Source organism: Leuciscus leuciscus (assembly GCF_965113295.1).
Source record: "Leuciscus leuciscus genome assembly, chromosome: 22".
Taxonomy (NCBI): Eukaryota; Metazoa; Chordata; class Actinopteri; order Cypriniformes; family Leuciscidae; genus Leuciscus; species Leuciscus leuciscus.
Window position 1 is genome coordinate 9,610,720 of NC_138746.1, and position 23,832 is coordinate 9,634,551.

General features: G+C 39.4%; 1 protein-coding gene across 4 annotated transcripts; it reads right to left on the reverse strand.

Moving 5' to 3' along the window:
- Positions 1 to 93: 93 nt before the first annotated feature.
- Positions 94 to 23,735, reverse strand: lingo2b (leucine rich repeat and Ig domain containing 2b). 4 transcript variants are annotated; one of them, XM_082154705.1, is made up of 3 exons: positions 23,175 to 23,735; positions 7,098 to 7,213; positions 94 to 6,466 (listed from the first exon to the last, which is right to left on the reverse strand). In XM_082154705.1, exon 3 carries the CDS (start codon positions 6,458 to 6,460, stop codon positions 4,637 to 4,639), a length of 1,824 nt encoding a protein of 607 aa, XP_082010831.1. In that variant the 5' UTR covers positions 6,461 to 6,466; positions 7,098 to 7,213; positions 23,175 to 23,735; the 3' UTR covers positions 94 to 4,636. The 4 variants fall into 4 exon arrangements, with proteins under 4 accessions (XP_082010831.1, XP_082010832.1, XP_082010829.1 ...); XM_082154706.1 differs by lacking the exon at positions 7,098 to 7,213; XM_082154703.1 differs by lacking the exons at positions 7,098 to 7,213; positions 23,175 to 23,735 and adding an exon at positions 18,982 to 23,096.
- Between the last annotated feature and the right edge of the window lie 97 nt (positions 23,736 to 23,832).

Consider the following 23,832-nt stretch of genomic DNA (forward strand, 5'->3'; position numbering starts at 1 on the left):
AAATCTCAAATGCAACATATCGTGTCAGCATGCTAATGCTCAAATCGAGCATGCCTTCAGTGGCAAAAAAAAAGAAAGTCTGAACTGAAGAACAAACCTGGCAAACAAACAGGGATGGTTGTGTTTTGTGGTGGTGCAACTGAAGCCACTTTAAAATGAGCGAAGCTCAAAGATTTATGACTTGGGTTCAGCCGGTGACGTTGTTCCCCTTTATTTTTTATTTGGCTTATTTGGCAGGCAGATAGGCAGCGCTGGCAAACCTTTAGTCTAAACTCATCCTCTTTCACCATCAGTCAGAGTGAAATATGTGGGGGAGATGAACCCCATCTTGGTAATCATTAGCCAACATCAATTTTCCACTGACGCTAATCCACAGGGTAAAGACTTTAAAGTGTTTTGGGTGGAGCTTTTTCCCCTCAAAATCAGGACCTTGTGGAAATATTGATTACCTGTCATTTAGCAGATGCTTTTTATCTGAAGTGATTTACTGTACACTAACAGCAGTGTACAGCCTCCCTGGAGCTTTGTCTAGGAACAGAGTGGGTAAAATAAAATCTCGTTGAAATAACTGCTGATCTGGGACTGTTCACACCGCGGCAGGGGTTCCCAAACCTTTTCGAGCTAAGACCCACCTAGAGAGTTATAATTAATCTCAAGAACCACCAAAAATGTTTTAGAATGAAATATGAGGGGGAAAATGTCATAAGGCTAATGGTAAACTATTAAAATGGGAATCCACAAAGACATGATTATGAGCTATACAGATAAAGAATATAGTTTTTGCTTTTTTTTGTGGCACAGCATGCAAAAGCAGCAAAAAACAGCTTTAGTGAAGTGATTCATTGAAACTTGTTGAGAAGGTGAATCAATTGTTCATTTAACAGCTGCTCTGACGGATTTGTTCATTCAATGAAGGATTTGTCAGACTAATTCAAACTTTTAACTCATGAGATTGTGAGTCATATGGAACGATTAATTAAAATAAGAGTCAGTCTTTTGTGAATTGGACTGTGTGGCACTGTGGCTGATTCCTAAATCGCCCCTATACCCTCAAATAGGGCACTGTTTGAGGGGACAGCCATTTGTAGTGGTTTCTGAAACCATTGTGGATGTTATCAAGTGCTCTCATTCTATCCCACATTGCACCGCATTAACGAGTGTACAACCGATCTTAACCGCTGTCCGAATTCGCTCACTCGTTTACATTCACATCATTCAAGTGAACTGTATTAGTGGACTAAAGTAGGGAATTAGTGATGGATGGTTTAGGGGGTGATTTTGGATTCAGACTGTGTTTTTGTTATCCGCTTGTTAAGAGGTGGCCACATACACTTTTCATTCCACTGTTTGACTTCCATTCATTTGCATGCAAATGCGGGAGACAGGAAATGCAAGCTCATCCAAATTTTGCTGCTTTCCAAAGTTCAATTTTGGTGAACACTGCTCGGCAAATTTGTGACCAACAGAGGAATGACACATCACGTTGTGACCTCTTAGTTAAAATGAAAAGAACACAAACTATAGGATCTGAAGGATTGCAGTAAACTGGAGTAGATTAAATATTTTTACATTTTGGATGTATTAAATGTTGAATTAGGTTTTTTTTAAAAGACGTTGCAGTGTCTGTAGAAATTTGCATGCTCAAATTGCTTAAATTGCGACACGTGTCACAATTTCCAGGTCCCAACGCTCTGTTAGATCTCAAAAGTAGTACTACTTAATTCAAGAATAATAAGTGTTGGTAGTAATATTTGATTTCATTGGTAATTCTCTTCTTTACTGATGTCCTGAAGTCCTTCTAATATGTTTGTCTCTTGGGTCGCAGACAGTTCCCCTGGTCCATCTTAAAGCAAGACTTTATGCATCAATTCCTGATCCTTTAATGTGTCTCCGAGGAAGACTCATTCACATTGAAAAGTGGTATTTTCACGCGTCCTGACAGAACACCGCAAGGTCAAGCACTCGCCACAGAACACTAGTCATATGATGATGATGCACACGCTGACACACTCATTTTGTTTCAATGAGTGAGTCATAGACGTGGACATGATTAGTTCAGGTATATTTAGATGCTTTTGATTGTGCAAACAAAACAAGCTCACCTCGTAAGGACAAGCATACCTTCAGGGTACTTTAAGGTACTGGTAGTGTAGAGGTTATTGGTTCACCCTGCAGTTTCTTTAATGCAGCTGGACCATTTTTGGCACCAAATACAAAAAGTAGTAACCTGAGGCACATTGCCTTGATGAAAAACTCTGTGCACTTTTGTGTAACACAATCAATCTAAAGCAGTTTAAGTGGAGGAAAGACTTTAAAATAGTAATCTGTTTGAATAGGCTAAATTTAATTCAGTGCAGTGCTTATATCAAATACAATTTTAAGCCATCCGCCTTTCCTTTTTTAAATTGAGTTAAGATAGAGTCAGGAAGGAATATAGTTTAAATATAGCTTCAAGTTGCAATATACAAGGTCCAACGTGAACAGCAAGAAGTAATTAAATGCTTAGACGTAACAGAACTGACATCAAGATTTGGAGTGAGGATTTTAAAGATGACACTACTAAAAACATTGTAGAACGTGACACTGTTGAGAAAATAGAACAAATACAGCCTGGGACTTTACGAATAAAAAAAACAAACACATAAAAACCCTTAGCAAGAAAAGAGAAAATGAGTCCTCAGTATTCAGTATAACAAAAGAAAAATAATATGAATGCACTACAGATAATTACAGAGATGAGTGTCAGTTTCAACAACATTCCAATCAACCAATCATATTTAAGGGACAAGTTTACAGTTTATGTCAAGTTTAGGCTTACAACCAGGGTTAGGACCTTCTACATCAGTGTTATTCATCTATCATTTCCCTCAGATTTTAGGGATAACTTATGGGAAGGGTTAGGTTTAGGGGTAGAGATATGGTTAGGATAACATTTTTGGACAGGAATGTTGTTCCAGGATGAGCAAAATAGGTCTAGCTCAGCAAAATCAGGACGTGCGAAAATTCGAAATACTCCTGCCTGACCAATTTAGATTAACTGTATTAAGTAAAAATCAATAGAGCTTCAGCAGGCTTTGCTGCTTGTATACCTGAATCAAAGAGGTCAATAACACCATTCAACAGAATTCCCATTCATTTCAATAGCAGTTGTTTGCCTGGAAGTATGCAATTCGAAGTCTGCCATCCTTACTCATGGGAACTTAGTTCTAGATACAGTATTTGTTTGTTTTTTGTTTTTTACTGTAGTGTGGAGCAGTAGGAAAATGACATCACAACAACACTGATTGGTTGATCTCACCACAAGTACATACATACACAATCACAAACCCTTCACTTGTGACTATCCTGAGCTACGACGTCAAATCCAGCAGACAGGGGCAAATATAAGTCCATTTCATGCTTTTAAGAGCCCTAAAAAGGTCACTGCCAACACATCTACCAAACTATAATTAGTTATGTTTACTTGAAGAATTGTTCACATTCTAAAGAGCATTCATGCCAGATTTCAAGAACAATGATTAAGCGGTTTATGAGATTTTTTTGTATGTTTAGAAAACACAAACATTATAGAGACTAAATTTATGCTTCATGAGAAGCTGGATATGAATGTGAAATTTCGAGTTCATAGCTCAAATTGACCAACAGCATTGAGCTTTAATATATTACATTTTTATATGCCTGTTGCTAAGCAACCACACTGTTAATCTATCCCATAATTCGGATGATTAGAAAATTTTGCAACAAAAATAGCCTGCATGCAAAATTGGGTGACTTTTCATCAAAAAGGGGCGAAGTTAATATAAAAAGGAATAAACACAAGAAGCACCAAAAGCAATAAGTCTAACAAGGTGTAGGTTCATATCTGTTTGGCAGGTTTTGTGCCACAGGGAACACTTGAGACAGAATAAGATCTGAAATGACAGTTACACTTATCAAGCTGTACGATTTATATTTATTTTCTTTGGAAAATATAACAAGATATTTAGAATGTAAAAACATTTGAGCAGCATTTGACAGAACATAAGAAAAGAAAATAACATTTTCACACAGTTCCACAGACTTCCACGGAGTCACGAATACAGCCCCTGGAACCCACCATGTCAAGCGGTTTCTTGCATTTTAACATCTTTACAACAAAATGGCAGAAAACTCTCCGGTTCCCCCGGAGGTTCTGCTAAGAAGAGGATGTCCCAGGAGAACAGGAATTCTGAGCAAAACCAAACACTTCACAACACAGCACTGCCGAGGCTTTTTCCAGTAGATACTTTGCTTATTGGGGAAGACAACTTGAGTTTTTGCAGCGTTTTGAAAGGTAATTGTAATGTATCTGTAAATAGATATATTCATATATATAGAAATATACCATTCTTTCCCACAAATATGAAATATATACAACAACTTGAGCTTAATCACGTCTGCACTGTCCAAATAATGCTTTCCACATAAAAAGTATCGCAGAAGACGCGAATTATATGGTTTGGTGTTTTTCTTTTGCTTTCTTTTCATTGGGATACCACATGTAAACTTTCATGATTTAATACATCCTTTGCAGCACATATACCCAAAGACTCACAAAGTCCAACAGACACGCACACATAACCATGCAATCCGTGAAATCCTCGGCTATGTAAAAAGTTCAGATCATCTTCATGTTGACTCGTCTGGGCCCGCTTGTTTCTGTAAGTTCTGAGTTTGCACCTTTCCTCTTTCGTGGGACATATTGAATATCCACGCTTCCTCTGTGCTTCCCTTTGCCACGGCTCCATGCAAACAACAACAAGAAACAGAACAAAACGACGCCCAGGAAGCTGAGGCAGCCCATTGCTGTGGAGACTAGGATGGTGGTGATATCTAGCACTACTCTGATGGTGTACTCCTCTGTACCATTAATCAAGGAGTTGTTGTAGTCGGGGTCAAAAAGAAAGCTTCGGTTGGCATAAAGGGCTCTGTCCCTGATTCCCGAGCTTTTAACTGCGTGCATTACAGACAGAGTAGCATTGCCCGCTGGGTTCGATGCCACACACACATACATGCCGCTATCCTGAGGCTCTGCCATGCGGAACTCTAGTGAGCCATTGGTGTGGACCACCACTCTTCCCGTACTCTTTGTAGTGATGTGCCTCCTATGCGGTGTCAGCCATGACACAGAGGGAGGTGGAGCCCCATCCGCACTGCAATATAGCCAAGCTCTGTGCCCTTCTTCTGCCTGTGATGGGTAAGTTGCCATGGAGATGACCCTGGGTTTGGTGCAGATAACATAGCGAGAGATTTGAGGTTCTACCAGGTCCCTCAGAGGCTTCCCAGCCAAGGGGGTAGGAGCACTGCATTCAGGTTGAACATCCCCATACAGCAAAGGTGGATTCTTCTCCAGGAGCCAGCGTAGACGGCAGTCACACACTAATGGGTTTTGACCAATCAGAAGACTCTGCAGGGCTTCGGAAGCAGGGAAAACGCTCCTCTCAAGTGTGGAGAGACGGTTGTAACAGAGGTCAAGAATACGCAGCGAGGAGGCTCCTTGAAAGGCTTGAGGTTCCACACTGAGCAGGTTAGCCTGTCGCACACGTACAACTTCGAGTCGGTCCATTCCCCGCAACCACCCTGCTGGCAAGACCCGTATACGGCTGTAAGACAGGTTGAGATGTGTTAGATACAACAGATGCGTCACAACTGGCACGGACGTCAAGTTGGTGTGGGTAATGGACAGTGTGCTGAGATTCAGCCCCTGTAAAGTGGAGGTTGGAAATCCCTCTAACAAAGGCCAGCGGTCCACTTCCAGGTGTTTTAGTCGTGGTAGACCCTTAAAGGCGTGTGCCTGAAGCTCTGCGATGCCCAAGTCCCGCAACCGCAGGGTGTTCAGGCCATGCAGATGTGCAAGAGCATGTGTGGGCACTGTGCTCAGGTTGCAATGCTGCAGCGTCAGAGAGCGCAGGGATGCCAGGCCACTGAACGCCCGTGGGGCAATAAACACTAGCTCATTATCACTCAGCTCTAGTACCCGCAGCCTCCGCTGGTCTTCAAAGCCATAGTCCAGCAGAATAACAAGACGGTTTTGACTGACATCCAGCAGAGTGAGCTCGCTGAGGCCAGCCAGCGCCCCGCGCGGCAGCAGGGTCAGCTGGTTGCTGCGCAGCCGGAGCGAGCGTAGCCGCGGCTGAGTGCGAAAGCTGCCCGGTTCCACAGATGACAACAGGTTGTTGCTGAGATCCAGCTCCTCTAGCAGTAGCAGAGAGGAGAAGTTCTGTGGCGTCACAATGCGCAGCCGGTTTTTACTGAGGTCCAGTGCCCTTGTTTCTATAGGGATGCCCTCAGGCACCTGCACTAACCGTCTGCGATGGCATGACACAGATCGTGTGGGCACAGAGCACTCGCAGCGGGCAGGGCAGGCGTGGATGGGGCACTGAAACAGGAGGAGTGGCAGGAGGGAGAGCCCCAGAGCACAAGAGAACGGAGAGAACAGCATGGCCACCTACAGAGAGAAAACAGAGATAGAAAAAATGATATAAATAAGATATATGGCTGCATGATTTGTCATTACAGGTAATTTAAACATCCACAAATATATTCTCTGAGACTATGGGTCATTCTACAAATTGGGATATTCTACAAGAAAAATGTAAATTGTTTGACATTCTATGATGCAAATTACATTTTGGTATCTCAAGCTAAATTTAATATTTATTGGAATATGTTGGGATAAGGAATAATTATGGAATAGTTTATTGCTTTAAAAAAGGATGGTAACAGCTGGCAGTGGTTCTCAAACATTTTGACATCCCCCCAACTTGTAAAATAGGCTACTATGATATTACCTAAATTTCTGCATGATAAAGCTGATTGTTTTTACACTTTTTGTATTCCTGGTTGAAAAACTCTGACCTAGTGACACAGTCACATAAATGAAAAAAAAAGAGAGCATATTTACTAATATAAAAAAATATAAATAAACTACAAGTAACTATTTTTTGTTCATGTTTATAAAAATATGTGATAAGTTGGCATCAGCTATTTATTATAACTATTGTACATGCAGTATATATACAGTATGAGGGACACAAATAAGCCAACATTTTGTAAAATGACCCTTATAATGCACATACATGCACGTCAGGTCCTTTGTTCCATCCCAATTTCCCAACACCTCTTCTGTGCAAGACCTCTCTTGATTCTAGCTGATAGGTGCCCTGTGGTGCATCGATCGCCTCTTTCTCTGTCTCTGTCTCTCAAACGCACGCACGCACACACACACACACACACACACACACACACACACAAAACCTGCTTTCAGAAAGACATCTCCAAACATGCCATAACCATGGAAACCCCATGCTCCCTTGGTACAAGTCCTGCTTTGCCAATCGAAATCAATAATTGAGGAAAGCAAAAGGCAGGCATTCCACAGGTCTGTTAGATTTTGATCACAAATGTGTAATTTAAATCAGATACATAGACTGACTTTAACCATATCTGTTTAAATGTTAAATTCACCAAATAATTTGGCCAGTTGATAGGAGAATGGCACCGTAAGACAAAGACCATATCAAATCAGATAAAGACAGACAAAATAGGATATATTTTAATTGTATATTTTTATATAATTTAAACTGGGATTTTTTATACTAATCCATTGACTGACTTTCCTTACCAACACGAATTGGGCTGAAATACACCCCTTATTTCAAACAATATGAAAATCAAACAGACAGTTAAAACCTCTAGCATAGGGATCACCAGCAGGGGAGCTTTTATATTTTATGAGCTATATCTATCTTGCACGAGAATGCTCCATTTAAACCTGCATTTAAACTGTAACCAATTAGTATTGTAATTAAAAATTAATGTTGTCCATCGAAGATCTTACAACCTCCTCTGACCATTCCTGAAGCTCTGGTTATATATTTCAATATGCTTCTCGCTTTTAGGTTGTTTTTCAGTCTTTTAAATGTTCCCTCAGACATGATGCACACTGTTCCATAATACAAGATGATGTTTCTCATTATAAAAGAGACATGAGAGTAGTAATTGCTTTGAAAATATAACTATCAAAGAGCATTGTTTGGGGGGGAGGTTACGTGCACACACTCTCAATTAATTATTAATAGTAAAGTCATAAAGGAATCTGTTTCCCTTTATTGCTCTAAAATGGCCCTAAAGAGAAATGGCCATAATTTTGGGCAGAAAAATGGGGCAGACAATTTTCAGTGAATGGCAAGCCACCCTGGAGCACTCTCATCACCGATATAGCTACAGATTGACCTGCATTCACTATATAAACCTGGTGCCCATTTCTCTCTAATGTATAATTTAGACATGTGGCTTCACTAAGTCGAATTGAATCTGTTTTTACAGCATTTTTCTTAGTATACTTGTTTGTACAAATCCCAATTTTGTACTTAAATTTTTGCTTTTAAGCTATAGATAAATACAGGAATTCGTTAAAATCACAAAGACAGAGTTCAAGGTGCAAATTCTCGGGCACTGGCCCAATTGACTCAAACCGAGCACAGGTCGTCTCATTCGAGCACTCGTATGATTAGTACGAGCAAGGCCAGGCTTTCCTTTCAAATCAATATCAATGCATGCCATGAAATCTGCTGCCACATTCACGCTGCCTTAAAAGGCGTGTGACTGCAAATGCCCTTGCTTGCACAAGAGAAGCATTTCTCAACCTTGGCGGCGCTCAGTTTCATTCACAACTCCATCAGGTTTGTCGCGACACAACACATCAAACGTTCTCCTGCCAGCGTGAGTGTCAGAATGAAGACAGAGGACACGTCTGGGTGGAACATCAGGGGGCAGCGCTAAGCCTGTGGTTCGTAATGGGGAGCAGCTCACTGACAGGAGAAGTTTATTAAGTTTTAATGAGTTAATAATTCAATTCATCCCAGCAGATCTGATGACAGTATCAGCAGCAGGGGAGAGCATGAGCATTGATGTAATTCTTGCTAAAGGTGTCTGGATTAGATGTGCATTTCTAAGGCGTTCATCAGTCTAAAGTTTATCTGTAAATCATTACAAAGTCCTCTTTTTGGGAATGGAGATAAGCCATTACACAAGCTGCTTTTGGTTGAACAAATGTACTCTTCTCAGTCTTTTACAAAAAAAATAAAAAATCTCACAGCCACAATCTGTCGCGCTCTCTACCACACACAGACACACGACAGCACAGCTTTACATCATTTGCACACAGGGCTTAAATTGAGATTTTAAAGATGGGGGAACCCTGGAATCTGCTTGTAATTTTAAAACCACAAGATACAAAAAAGAGCACCCTTTTGAACCATGCATTCAATAAAACAGAAAGCAGTCTTGAAGCAAGGTGGGAGTGTATAAAGAAAAGTAAAGAAGGAATAAATAAATAATAACCTATATAAATAAAATAATGAATTATTATAATGCTCAATAAAAAATAAATATATAAAATTACTGTATCCTTCAGCTTTCTGAAAACTGGCTGGACATCGTGATATTCACCACAGTTAATTTTTTGTATTGACACAGCCATTATGTTTCTCTTCAGGTTTATACATCTAACAGTACTCTTATGATGCATAGAAAAAAAACAGTGTCAACTTAAAAGTAAATATTTATCAGATCTAATATTATATTTTGGGCTAGAGAATATGTTGTCTGCCAGGGACCACCAGGGATGCATAAATGTTAAAAGTTTGTTTTTGCAAGTAAACTTGCTCAATGCAATGCAGATGAAATGTGTTGAATGGACTGGAACATAAAAGAAATATAGTCAAACTGACAATATGTATTTTTTCTTTTTTTGAATCAAAGATATACCAGAACGTCCAATTTAACAGATGCTTACCCTCCATACAGACAACAAACAGACATCACACCAGTAAAACTCCTTGATTTTTGCTGTGAGCATGTGAGTAAAACCTTCTGTGTCCGCTATAGCGTATCAAAGTAAAGATCAGAGCGTTTCCTCAAACGTTGCAGGTGATCTGTGGAAAACAATCCGGCCGTTCTCTTCAATGCTACATCAGTGTCTCTCTTTCACAGAAAGAAGCCTGCGGTTTCTCTTACTTTGAGGACATTCTGCAGATTAACTTGGTCTAATTTTAGTTTATCTAATTTTAGTCTCATCCATTTTTCATTGAGTGAAACCACCACAGCCACTGAGAGCGCAGTGTCCCATCTCCCACCGGGTGAATGTGCGTATAGGCTGTGTCTGAGCTATTTGAGACTGAAGGGAAAAAGGCAAAGTTTGTTGGAGAGTTTGTGAAGCATTGGAAGTATTCATATTTAGATATATCAGCATGTATACACGGTCGAGAATCAGTGCGTGCTGACCTTGATCCTTCAGGGTCTTTGGATCTCATGTTTAATTCAGCACTACAGCACGAGCTTGAACTACATGTGGTGATCATTTCATACAGAGGTGTCTAAATGTAGGTGCCACGGGCTGTGTTTGTTCCCTGCGTGTCGCTTTCAGGCAGTGTGCTGTAGTATCTCTATGATGCTCTGATCCAGCCCAGTGGAGCTCTATTGACTCCAGCTATTGATCTCTGCGTTATTACACATTCGCTTCTTCACACGTCTCTCACATTGCACAAGACTGAAACCCCGTGTAGCTCTGCACCCATGGCAACCGAGCTGTCAATCAAGTCCTTATCTCTGAATGTTTCAGATCCCTAGAGCTCAGGTGAGAATTCTCTGAATACTTTAATAATACCCAAATGATTTTGCTGGAGTGCGTAGCTTCACTCATTTGAGTTTCTGTGCTGGATGACCCTTTCCCTGCGGAGTACTATATTCGTTGGGATAAATGAGTATGTTTACGCGTGTGTTTGTGTGCGTCTGGGGCTGTCTCACTGGCTATGTGTTTATGTTTAACGGACATTCAGTACACAATCAGTCGAGTGTCAGGGCTCAGCTGCTGATGCCTTAATTCAGGGGGAATTTGTCAAGCCTGTCAGTATTTGTTCTTCAAATGACAGGACTTTTAAGATGCTAAGAAGGTTAAATTACAAGCACACAAATCTTTATACACAAAGCTCATTCATAGCTCAATATTTACTCTATATTTGCAATTTTGAGATAAATGACCCTGGCCATATGGTCAATTAGCAGAAGTGTGAACTCCCCCTTATATATATATGAAGACTTCAGATGCAAAAGCCTCTAAGTCCATCTAAAGTTTTTGTTTAATATTAACATTTTTATCAGGCTCCTATGTATAGGTTTCTACCCAAGTACTGGCATTTCTGAATGGGCTGTGGCTGGGATTTAGTGAGTATGTGCGGAGAGCAATCACTCAATATTATTATCTCATTTTTGACAGAGGTGGCTTTTAGAGGCTTTTGCATTGGAGGTCCTCATATATTCATTCTCTCTCTCTCTCTCTCTCTCTCTCTCTCATTGTCTTAACCACAATTTACTGGTCAGGACATTAGCATAATTAAAGCAAATGCACTACTCATAAAGCCATTGCTGTCTCAGAAAAACATCCGTTTTTGGCAGAATATAGGAAGTTTGATTCAGAGTGGTTAAGCAGAGATGCGTTGAGTGATGAATCACAAACACGAGATATATATATATATATATATATATATATATATATACACACACACACACACATATATATACACACACACACACACTATATAATATCAATTTAAAATTATGTAATATAATTAAAATAATTATATGAAATTATTACAACTAATTAAATGATTAAACTATTATTACAACAAGTATTACAATTAATATATTGTATTATTATATCCTGTATTAACAAATGGCTATTGGTCAGCCTGCTCTCAAGATATTCATAAAACCCTGATCAACAAATTCTTAAAAGTAAATATAGCATGAAGTCTTGAAATTAATATCAAACAGAAAAAAAATAAAATAATGCTTTTTAAAAAGACTGGATGGACTACAACATGCTAAACTGCTGTGACACATCATGTCAAACTCCCAAATACATTTGCATAAACACATCATAAAGGCCTGTTCCCACCAACACGAATCTTTGGCACAACACTTTTGTCAGATTTTCACATGCACTTAACATTACTTAACAGTTTGCAATCTCTAAACTATCAGAAAATAAAAATACAATGTAAATCTTGAATAGAGAATCTCAAAATGCCTTCAGAGGGAACATAGATAATATGTAAGGGAAGAGAAAATACTAGTTGAAGAAACAATAGAAAAAAAATCCAAAGATAAAAGAACAGGAGCTGGTGAAAAGGGCTAAGAAGAGGTAGTTTGGAAAGAGGAACATGTTGCAACGCATGAGAGGAAAAACGACGAGGCAAAGAAATCAGGCATACTGATTCATCTCTCCACCTGCGTGCCTGGGTAATATCATTAATGTGTGTGCAGTCACGTTTATTTGGCCAACAGGTTTCCTCCTCCCTTTGGCATTTGTCTGTGTGTGTGTGCGCTCATCACCGGCATACTGTGTAGTAGGAGCATCATTTATGCTTTCTTGTTGATTTCTTCTCTGCACACACAATTTTCTGCATGTACACAATCACACACACACACGCACGCACGCAAAAGAAAGGGATGCGAGAGACGGAGAAAGGCGAGATTTGATGAGCCGACTGCCTCCAGACATTGCTTCTGCAATGCTAATTAACCCTGCAGGCAAAATCCACCACCAAGACTCTAACCCTTACCACCATTAACACACAACCTCCCACACACACACAAGACCTCAATGCTAAGTATGAAAGTTTACTTAGCTGCTGCTGAGTTATTTCCTTTTGCATTTATTTTCTTTTATAATTATTCTCCTTCAAAATAAAGGTGATCTAATCACTTAATAATGAAGCTTGATTAATTATTTTCAAACACAACAGAGAGCTAGAATTTACATTTCATGCAGAAAATGTGTTGTACTTGCCCATGCAGAAGTCACTGCCATTATAGCAGGGTTTTCTAGGTGTTTGCTTACTGCCCCTAGTCAAAAGAGCCCATCCCTAATGCCCGGTACAGATTGTACAATTTTGGGCTGTCCCCGACAAAAGATGACCAATCGTTGCGTTTTCTGTGGCCGTGGCCATCAGTGAGAGAGGTTCAAAGATAGCCTACGATAATTTTCTGAAAGTGTCAGAAATTTAGCATGGTCATCTTACAGTGTGTTTGCTTCTATGACCTACGTCTACTGATTAGCCAATGAAAATGGCTAGTCATTTGCAAAATTGGCATGCCAAGTTCACCTCCTTCCCTAGCCAGGACAGCATCCATAGTCTCCTCTTTCGCTTCCTCCTTTCTTTTCTTCTTCAGCGCACATTAAAAACCACAATTGCCGGCGCCAATAGCCTCGTGGGTAGCGCCGACATGTAGCGCAGTTGCGCTTCGGATGTCCTAAGTTCGAGTCCCAAATTTGTGGGATTTGTTCATGGGATTTTTCACAAAAATCATAAATCATACTAATTTACAGCTCACCTCTCCGCAACAAGTCGCACAGTAAGCGGTATTATTCTTATCCATAGCAAAAATCAGAACAGTTTTAGAACTTTAGGAGTTAGGCAAGTATAAGCAACAGGGTTGTACAAATTGTGAATTTGATTTGGACTGGCCACACCCCACAGGAAGTTAAATTAGAATTTGAAGTGGAATTTCATAAATTGTCAGAGAAAATCCACCATGGTACCAAAATTGGTAATATAAATAAATAATTATATATAAATTAAGTACAGATTTCTAGAGGGGACAAATTTCAAACAATGCTGTCAAACCAAGTTTTGTATTGACATACTTTTCTTGTGTAAATCTTAAATAGAGAAACTCAAAACGCCCTCAGAGGGAGCAAATATTATGTAAGGGAGAGGAAAATAGCTAAAGAGAAAATTCTGTATTTCGAGAGTTGGTGAGAAGAATAAGAGGTCATTTAGAAAGAGTGGTTATTCAAAATTGTGAATTTGTATTGATTTGGCCATACCCCACAGGAAGATGAATTGGAATTTGAACTAGAAGTACAGGAAATTTACTGAATTACAATTCAGTTAAATTCAAAGTTTCGTTTTTTTTTATACCATGGTCCAAAAATTGTCATATGAATAAGTACATATAATTTAAGAAAATATTTATAAAGGGGAATTTTTAAACTTTCAAACAATGCAAAACTTTTTTTTTTTTATTACACTTATTGGGGGTATATTTTCTTTGTATTTCAGTTCTTTACAATTCTACTTCCTTCAGTTCTAATGCAATGTTCTAATCCTATATGCAATTTCAATTTAAATCTAATTCAGGACCTAAAGTGGCATTTTAAAAATCATTAGCAAGTACTAATAATTTGCAGGAGCTGATAATATCTTTGGGTCATGGCAACCACAAAACATTTTCTTCATGAGGATTTTGGTGTTCACCCTCATCAGGACACTTTCCTCTTGGTGGCGAGTCTATCCTTGCTTGCCATTTCCAGGGAATTGGAATCAGCTGCTCTAAAAAGCAGTACTCTTGAGAACAGTCTGTTTCTGATTCCATAAAGTGCATTACCATTATGAGTCCAAACCAGCTCTGGCATGAAATCCTGGAACTCAGATGGACAATGATACTGCAACAACCACTGCCACCAACAAAAAACATAATCTGATTTGCAGACTAGTGGATTAAACTAACACATCTTCCCCTAAAATATCATTGCATCACCCTAGTCATTTTTCTAAATCATCATAGCATACTTAATGGTAGGCAATGGTCAAGCATTTTAATTTAAAATAAGTGAAGTGAAACACTAAGTGAAATTACTTTGGCAATGCGTGCCTAAGTTTCACAGCAACTTGACGGAACTGCCAAAAACTCACAAAATCTCACATACACACATGACTGACACAGGCACACATCCATCCACATGCATATTTAGCTTGTTGCCTGATATATGCTAATTCATGCACATAATGCAGATTACTGAGATAGTTATCGGGCTTAAGCTCTTTGAGAACTGTTTGTCCCCAAACAAGCTAACAAGTGAGCAGGAGCAAATATATGACCTCATTCTGCCGTTCAGCATTGCGCTAAGTAACAATAGTCAAAGAAACAAATATATTAACAAAAACTGCGAGAACTACCCCAGTAATTGGTGGCACTGAGGGTGTGAACTGCATGCAGTTGTGAGGTTGTACCACAGAGACCCTTGTTACAGTACATTCAGGCACAAATCCGATGGAACTGGCCACTCCTGAATATGAATAAAAAATCCTTTCCTTTAGAAATATTGAAGAATGGAGCTATTCAAAGACTAGTTATTCAAAGATGACTCATAGCATTAACGGGGGGAATACATTTAGTAAAAAAAATTTTTTTTTTTAAGTCTGCTAGTGTACGGCCTCTCTAGAGGACGCTCAGGAAGCTCCTGGAGGCCATCAGGGCCAGTGGAGTTGAAGGAGAGCAATCGGCACTTTGAAAGGAAGCCTAATTAAAAAGCAAAAACACTTGCTTAGTCAGACAGGATTTAGAGCAGGAACTTTTTTTTCTTCATGTCATACTTCTGACAGTATAAAGAAACTGTTTAATTGTGAATATTAGTTGGCTTAGCACTTAAACATAAAGGTTCTTTATTGGCACTGATGGTTCCTTTAACATTCATGCAACCTTTCCATTCCACAAAAGGTTCTTTATAGCGGAAAAGGGTTCTGAAGATTTTTAGAATGTTCTTCACACTTAGGGGGGGAAAGTGTTCTTTTAAGAACTGTTGACTGAAAGGTTCTTTGGGGAAATGGTTCTTCAATGGCATTGGTGCTAAAACACCCATTCAACACCTATATTTTTAAGAGTGTATGTGAGCTGCGGTGGCTTCTGGAATATTTCATAAAACTATTGTCATAGCAAAAAAGGCATACAGTGTTCATCGTATCATAGCTCCAGTGCTAATATTTAGGTCAGAGGGCCCTGTGCTGTAATATTTGATAGAAGAAACTCAAATCAGCCCAACATAAAATAAATCCTTTAGCTTAATATATAATCCCTGCAGCTTCAAGAGTTCTGTAATTGTTCCAATCCAAATACATTCTTGATTTTCCCATTTCCCCATGTTCGAGAGAATCCCCAATAGTGGAAACCAGGGGGTATGAGTTTTTACAATAAAATACATATAAAAAAATAAATAAAAAAATGTAAATCCGAAAATCGGATTAACGAGAGTAACATTTACCACTTATTTTATTTCTATATTTGAAAATGTAGTCATGCTTTTCTTTTCATTTTTAATCATAGTTTTTCCAGTGCCATGTTTTTTTATGCTGACTGTTAATTGTCTATGAAGACTGTAAGTGATGAATTCTTGCTGACATGCAAATGCATTATGCTTGTACTGAACTGATCTTGGAGTGAGATAGATCACAGACTTTGTAACTTAGAGGGGAAAAAAATGAATAAAAGTGCTCCAGGTAAAATCATACACTTCTCTGATCCCTTCTTCTTGTTCTAGGCATCTCCTGCATATGGCCTCTAGTATACACTGCAGATTGTTAACACTAGTGGTGTCTAATTTGTAACCCTGTTGGCATCCCTCAAAATTCCATAATGAAGCCAGCTAAACTGTCAGACTTATTAGGCTTGGCTCTGGAGAAACAGACTTGTGATTTACAAATCCCCTGGGGAAGTAAGGTTTACATCACTTGCCACTAGTTCTCAATTACTTCAGTATCACAGTACATTCCTGAGGCTGAGCTATCTTTCACTACAGAGAGAAGTGCCCACCATTCTGCATCTAAAAACATCACTACTCCTAGTTGGCTGCTTGTTTCTACCGTAGATGGCAATTTATTTATTTTAACCATTTCACAACAACATTCACAATCTTGTCCTGACTGAACCTGCCAAGACAACGGGGAAGTTAAGATTCAGTTAAAATGGTGAAAGACATATAAAACAAAACAGTAAATGGAGACCACGCCCCCCATGCAAACATTAACAAAAATAGTAACGTAAAACATGTCTAAGTATATGTCCGATTCATTGTAATAAAGAAAGAAAGAGCAAGGAAAATAAATACACTTATTATTTACACACCTACTAAGTAAATCTGGATCAAACTCTTTTCTTCAGACAGCACTATATTTTTGGCCACTTTCTTGTTACCACTTTCTAAATGGCCACTCTGTCTTTATTCCTGATTCATTCCTGCTGAAGAGTGGTTTTAACAATAGGATATATGCACATTCCAATAAGTCACTTTGGCAGTTGTAAGACAAGGTGTACAAAAAGTATGCAAGAAAAATGTATTAATGTTAATGCCAGTGCATTTCTGCATGCCTCTGAAAGCATTTGAAAGAGTAGTAGAATGTTATGTATTCAGTGTTTGCATTTACATTTAAAACAACTTGATTTAATTCACTGAGCAGTCATTTAAATACCATTCAGTTCTCGCAGCACTTGTGAAATTATGTGAAAGTAGTCTGGAGGCTTTCCTGAAATATGGTAGGACTAATCTGGGTAAACCTTTTTGCTGTGAAAAAAAAAAAAAAAACACACAAACAGTTTATTTTATGGTACAGTTGGTACAAGGTGTCAGCAAAAAAAGCAGTACGCATATATTGTCAATACAGACCTGTTGGTGCAGCTTACAATGAGAGTAACGCACAGATTAAACCTATTAAACACTGTGAAATTTGTGCTATGTTTGTTACATAATAATTACATGGTTTGAAAATGCCACATTACAGAGCATTCCCTTAGTGCCTAATTATATATAGAGGTGGAAAAGAATTTCTGAATGTAAAGAGTTGTAGTTTTTCTGGAAGGTGATACACACGATGCTGTGATTTAATCAGGTCGAACACAAAGGATTACACATAAGAAGGTGTTAGGGTGTAGACAGCAACACTTTATAATGATTTTAGGGTTAATAACACTTGCCTTCCTGATATGAAATATATGAAGAAGTCTTAGGTCTTTAGGTTAAAGCCGTGTTACAAACTTTCTCTCGAAACACATCCATTCACACTCTCAAAACCATTATGCACTCAGACATTCAGTCACACCTACACACTCATCTCATTTATAGATGACACCAAGTTCAAAGTGTCACATGCACAAATGTTCATTTAAAAAGGAATCAGATTATCCAATGTTCTCTATATCGCTCCTAACAGAATCTCACCTCGCAATACACCTAAATAGCCTTGTATCAACTTGCCAGGTCCATTTCCTCAATCCTTTTTTCCTCCTTCCTTCAGCCCCTAATGGATGTGAAAACGCAACTGCATATCCTGGAGATATGCTGAGTTTATATTTTGTCTTAACGAGGTTTAAAGCAAATAATAGTGCTCTCGCCACATGTGACGACACACTTTGATAAAATGAAAATGCAAATGGGTGAATCACACCCTGACAAGTTACTTACTTATTCAGTCAGTCAAAGCTCTGCGTGTCTCTCTCGAAGGCAGGTCTTCTTTATTGTGTCTGACAGCCCCAAAACTGTCCTTCTCCACCCCCTGAAATCCACACTTTTTGCTCTTTACCAAAGAACAGCATTCATCACTGTCCAGAGTCCTTCTAGTCTATCAGCGCGTGAGATAAGAACCATTGAAAGCCATGGGAGAGAGAATCGCCGTGGCTGCCGTCTGCCGAAGGAGCTCCGCTAAGACCGTGCGCATTAAAGACACCTGACCGTCACAGACAAAGTGAACTAGTGACACACTTCCATGCACCGCGCTGATGAAATATCGCAGTGATGTCTCCCTCTCTCCTGTGTCTCTCTTTCTTTTCCCACCTCTCTACTAAAGCGCAGCAGGAGCGGGCTGTGGAAATTCACACCAGCGCTTGCTGAAACCCCTGGCAGAATACATCACCACTTTCCCTTTATGAGTCACAATGCACACACACACACCTCTGATCCGTTCCTACCTGCCACACGCAGTGTGTCTCAAACGAACACGCACTTTTAATCGGTTTCTTTTACCTTTACCTCCATGCACTGGCAGTTTAAATAGTCTTAACTATCAAAAACACACACACCTCACGACATAGGTACGGCTTACGTGCTCAACGCGTGCGTCTGGTTACCTGTGGCTGCTGTTCTAGATGCCATAAGGATCAGTGTCCCTGTGATCAGCGTCTGAGTGATCAGCTAAGGGGAAGAGGGAACAGCCAGCACTCTGTCTCCACGACAACGCCCGGCAGATGCCACACCTCCAGTTCAGGCTCCTCAAGAACAATAAGCGTTTATCGCCACCCTCCCTCTCTCTCTCTCTCTCTCTCTCTTCTTCCTTTTCCCATCCGCCGCTTCCCGCTGTAAAGCCGCGCTCAGTCAGAGAGAGTGACGCGCTTGTGTGTGACGTCTTCCCAAAAGCAAGGATTCTGTATGTGTGTCTGTTAGACTTGAGTTCCACAAGGGGATTAGGCACTTTTCATCTTCATGACGCACACTAGAAAGAGTGAGAGAGAGGGCGAAAGAGACCGGAGATGGAGAGACAGAGGATGGGGTCGTCATGGAGATATTCGCCCATGAAGGCAATGTAGGGTGAATGACATGAGATAGAGATAGAAAGAAAGCAGGGGCATTAGTAAAGCCCTACGACACAACCGCATGGCACTTTTGATTCAGTTTCGCATAAAATAAAAGAACTAACTAGCTGAAAAGGCACTGGTGCTGATTTGCATGCACATATTCTCGCTTTTTCCTCTTGAGCTTTACTCGTGTAACCAGCTAGCCCTCGGGGAGGCCCTTCTACCGCTCTATCGTGCGTCTGACTTAATGCTCCAGCCTTCAGATTAAAATAGCTGCAGCCAAATGCCTTAAACTCACCGCCTTTTCTAAGATTACAAAGCACTCGCCTTGTCCAGCAACGTGAGCTTCAATTCGAAATCTTGCGGAGTGGACAAAGTGAAGGCAGATTCCCTTATGGTACTTTAGGTAACACAAAATGCCATGTCTAATTCCTATTAACATGGTGTAGATGACAACCTGCCATTGGGGAGTATGACACGCTCTTCATTCTACATACTAAACAAAGGACGCTACAGCCTGTAATTGTGCACAATGTAGTGGGTGTTATGATTAAGCCACTCCCCATCAGGTTTAAGCCTCGCTAACATGAAAATAATTGACTGAGAAGGGGTTGTCGGCCATACAGATGAAACCTTGATGTATATGATCTGATAGTAACGAGTTAGTCAACGATATCTGGGGCGTCAATGTATGCAGCATGTGCTCTGTCGAATGCCAAATGTGGTTTCAAAGGTGCAGCTGTAATTGTAGAGCTCTATCATCTGATTCTGTCATGCTGATCTGATATCAAAGAGATGAAAGCTTACTGTGATTGCACATTCCAGGAGCTGGAATCCCACACATGCAAAGCTGGATACACCCGGAGACAATTACTGTGAAGATTGGGCAAGCCAGGCTTTTTACTACATTACAGTAATAGTAAGAGTCAAAAACAATTGTATTCTGTTCGGTGAGAGGAAAAGTGCAAACTTTATTACTTTCGTTTGTCTGAAAGTATGTTCGCTTCCGACTTGTGTAATAATAAAGAAACGTTACATTCACACTGGAGATTAATACAGAGTCACTCCTCTTTTGACTGCTCAATCTTGTTCTGTACACACTGAATTTATTTATGAGAGGGACAACTGCATTCTACACCTAAATTCACTTACAGGTAATTACAGGTAGTGGTAATCAATTTTATACGAGTCCTAAAAAAAAGTGTACAGAACAGAACTGAAGAACTAGTTGTTAATGCAGTAATGCTTCTCTCTCTTTAGGAAACTGACAGCCTGTCGATGTGGGTCTTCTTTCACCGTGAGCAGTGCTGGCAAATTACAGAGACTGAGGTACGTGTCTTGACTCATTCGCAAATTTTGACATCCACACCTGTCTCTCTTTGCCAGCTCTGTGGTCTAAGGGTGATCCATTACTGTCCAAAGAGAGCCTGCTGTTTAAAAAAAAAAAAGGAGCTCAATGAAATGAAAAACTTTTGAGATGATGAAATACCTCTGGTTGCTAATATTACTTTGGTCAAAAATAGCCAAACAGTCTAATCTGCTAACATCCATGTTTATTGTTAACAGCCATGAGACAGTTCAGGGGTGACTCCTGTTGTCCGATCACACTTGGAATAAAAATGTAGGGGATTTAGGCCTGTTCACTCCAAGGACGATAACTATAATGATAACTAAACAGTTTTAATCATTTTAATTCTATGAGAATAGGAAGTCCACACCACAACTACAACAGTAACAACACAGTTGAACTGTTGAAATCACTTGAAACGAGGTTTTTCCAGTCGGATCCACACAACTTTAAATAGCTCAAGCATTTAAATCTTCAGACAACAACTGCAGAGCATGCTTAGGCCTATAATAAACAGAACATTAGCATTTTGGTTAGATGCTAATATAGACTGTTAAGCTATCATTCTTGGTAAGAACGGGCCTATTCTCCTGTATTTTAACACTTGTAACTACTAAAAGTACAACTTTTTTTTTAAAAATGCTCTTTTTCGTTATGAAAAAGAAGAGCATTGGTGGGACTATCTACTAGAGCATTTGCAGACAGTAAGGTAGTGTTTAGGAAACCTATTTGAAAACAATAACAAAACTAGTTTTTACAATTCCAGTTTGTTTTAGTGGCGTGCAGAAATGACATCGGTTCTGATTCACCGTCACTTGCTAAAATAGACAGAGATGACTGAATGACTGACTTTATGCACTTAACTGACAACATTTGAAGAGACAATTGTTTTACTTATTTATGAATTAAAAATGAAAATTTCTAAAGTAAACAAATGTAAAAACAAGCAATTAAATTATGCAGGAGACGCTTAGATGTTTCTTTGCATGTTTGATCGTTCCAGGCGTCTTTGTTTGAAAGCATCAATAGAGACGCAGAGATGCGACGGCGCAATTTGACACGAAATAAAGGAGCCTGGGAGTGAGATGCATTCATTAACGTCTCTTCACGCGCCTGCCGAGCAAAAGAAGAACCTAGTAAGAATCGTGCAGAGCTGTGTGTCAGAGTTTAAGTGTGAACAGAAGAACACACTTCCTCAACTCTCACACACACTCCATAGCCGTTCACTGGCCAGTCGGTTGCTATGGGAAACCATCAGAGCACATCAGAACGAGCCCTCTAGGGACTCCTGCCACGAGCAATCCTATCCATTGAAACACACTTAACAGCGTGTGTGACTGTGACAGAGTGCCGTTTCCGAGATGCGGACAATTCGGTTTCTCACCCGTTGCCTCATAAAAGAAATAGAACCTCATCTGTCAGAGGTCTAATAACAGCCAGGAAAACATTTAGGGGTCATGCTGCGCCCGGATATCGAGCGAGACATTTTAGAAAATGGAATAATTATTGGGCAGTGCAAATATAAATCTAAAGAACAAGGCAAATAGATACAAATCTGTACATGAATCACCCCCGGACTGTGATGATTTATGTAGCATTTTGTAAATAGCGAGCATTCATACCCGAGCATGGCATTGTGAATTCAGGAAGTAGTTTAACATTCATTTTACCCCAAGCAAATGTGCGATTATATTTCAACACACATAGAACAGAAACATACGATTCCTCAAACAAGCAGAAAAGTCATGTGAACTTGAGAGCAGTGGCAGTGATCTGTACAGGCACGAGCTCTTCAGTCAGTGAGGGGGTGAATGACTATAATTGTCAGAGACAAAGTGAAGGTTGAGTCTCCATCTTGTGGCCATTAATCATAATATTCACAGATCTGTATCACACAATCTTCCCTCCCAAACACTCTTCAAGTATATTACTTTCAAATTTAGGTTATTGGCAGATGAAAATACTGCACAGGAAAGTGCATATTGTGTAAGGGACAATTATTTAAGCATGTAACCGAGGATAGCCTGCTAAACCGAAGCAGTTTAATTTTGCACGATTTTGTTTCTAATTACAAACAAATGTTTTATTTTCAGTATGACAGTCTGACTAAAAAAATCAACTTGAATTTTTGTTTCTCTAAACCTAGTGAGTGTGTCTGTGCTACAGTTCAAAATTATTATTATTTTTTAAATGATTTTGAAAAGTCCTTTATGCTCACCAAGGTTGCATGTATTTGGTCAAAAATACAGTAGGCCTAAATAGTAATATTTTGGAATATTACATTTCTAATAGGTTAACTGATCACTTTTTCAACAGGTTTTAAAATGTTATTTCTTGTGAACACTGATATATATATTGTATAGAGAGAGAGAGAGAGAGAGGGAGAGAGAGAGAGAGATACCTCTTAATTATTGAACATGAGTCACCAACGCTATCGGCTGTGCTGATTCCATGGCTGAAAAGTTCCAAACTTCCACTGGCATTAATATCGGCAAACTGCGACGGGAGCTTCGTGGAATGGGTTTCCATGGCCGAGCAGCTGCACACAAGCCTCACATCACTGGACTCTGGAGAAGTGGAAACATGTTCTGTGGAGTGATGAATCACTCTTCTCTGTTTGGCAGTCTGATGTCCGAGTCTGGGTTCGGCACAATGCAAGGTCCATAAAGAACTGCAACGGAGATTGCAAGCCAGACCTTCTCATCCAACATCAGTGCCTGACCTCACAAATTCTCAACTGGATGAACGGGCAAAAAATCCCACAGAAACGCTCCAAAATCTTGTGGAAAGCCTTCACAGAAGAGTGGAAGCTATTATAGCTGCAAGGGGGGCACACACACAGATTTCACAGAAAGTATATAATCAATCTAAAACTATTTTAAAAGGCATCTGGCCTTTTAAACGGCCATTTTAAATGTACTAGTAAAGGCCACAATGTATAATATGGCCTAATATTATATACTTTTTAACCAAAATTTTGATTTAAAAAATAATAATAAAAATAATAATTAAATAAATAATTGTATATATATATATATATATATATATATGATTAAAAT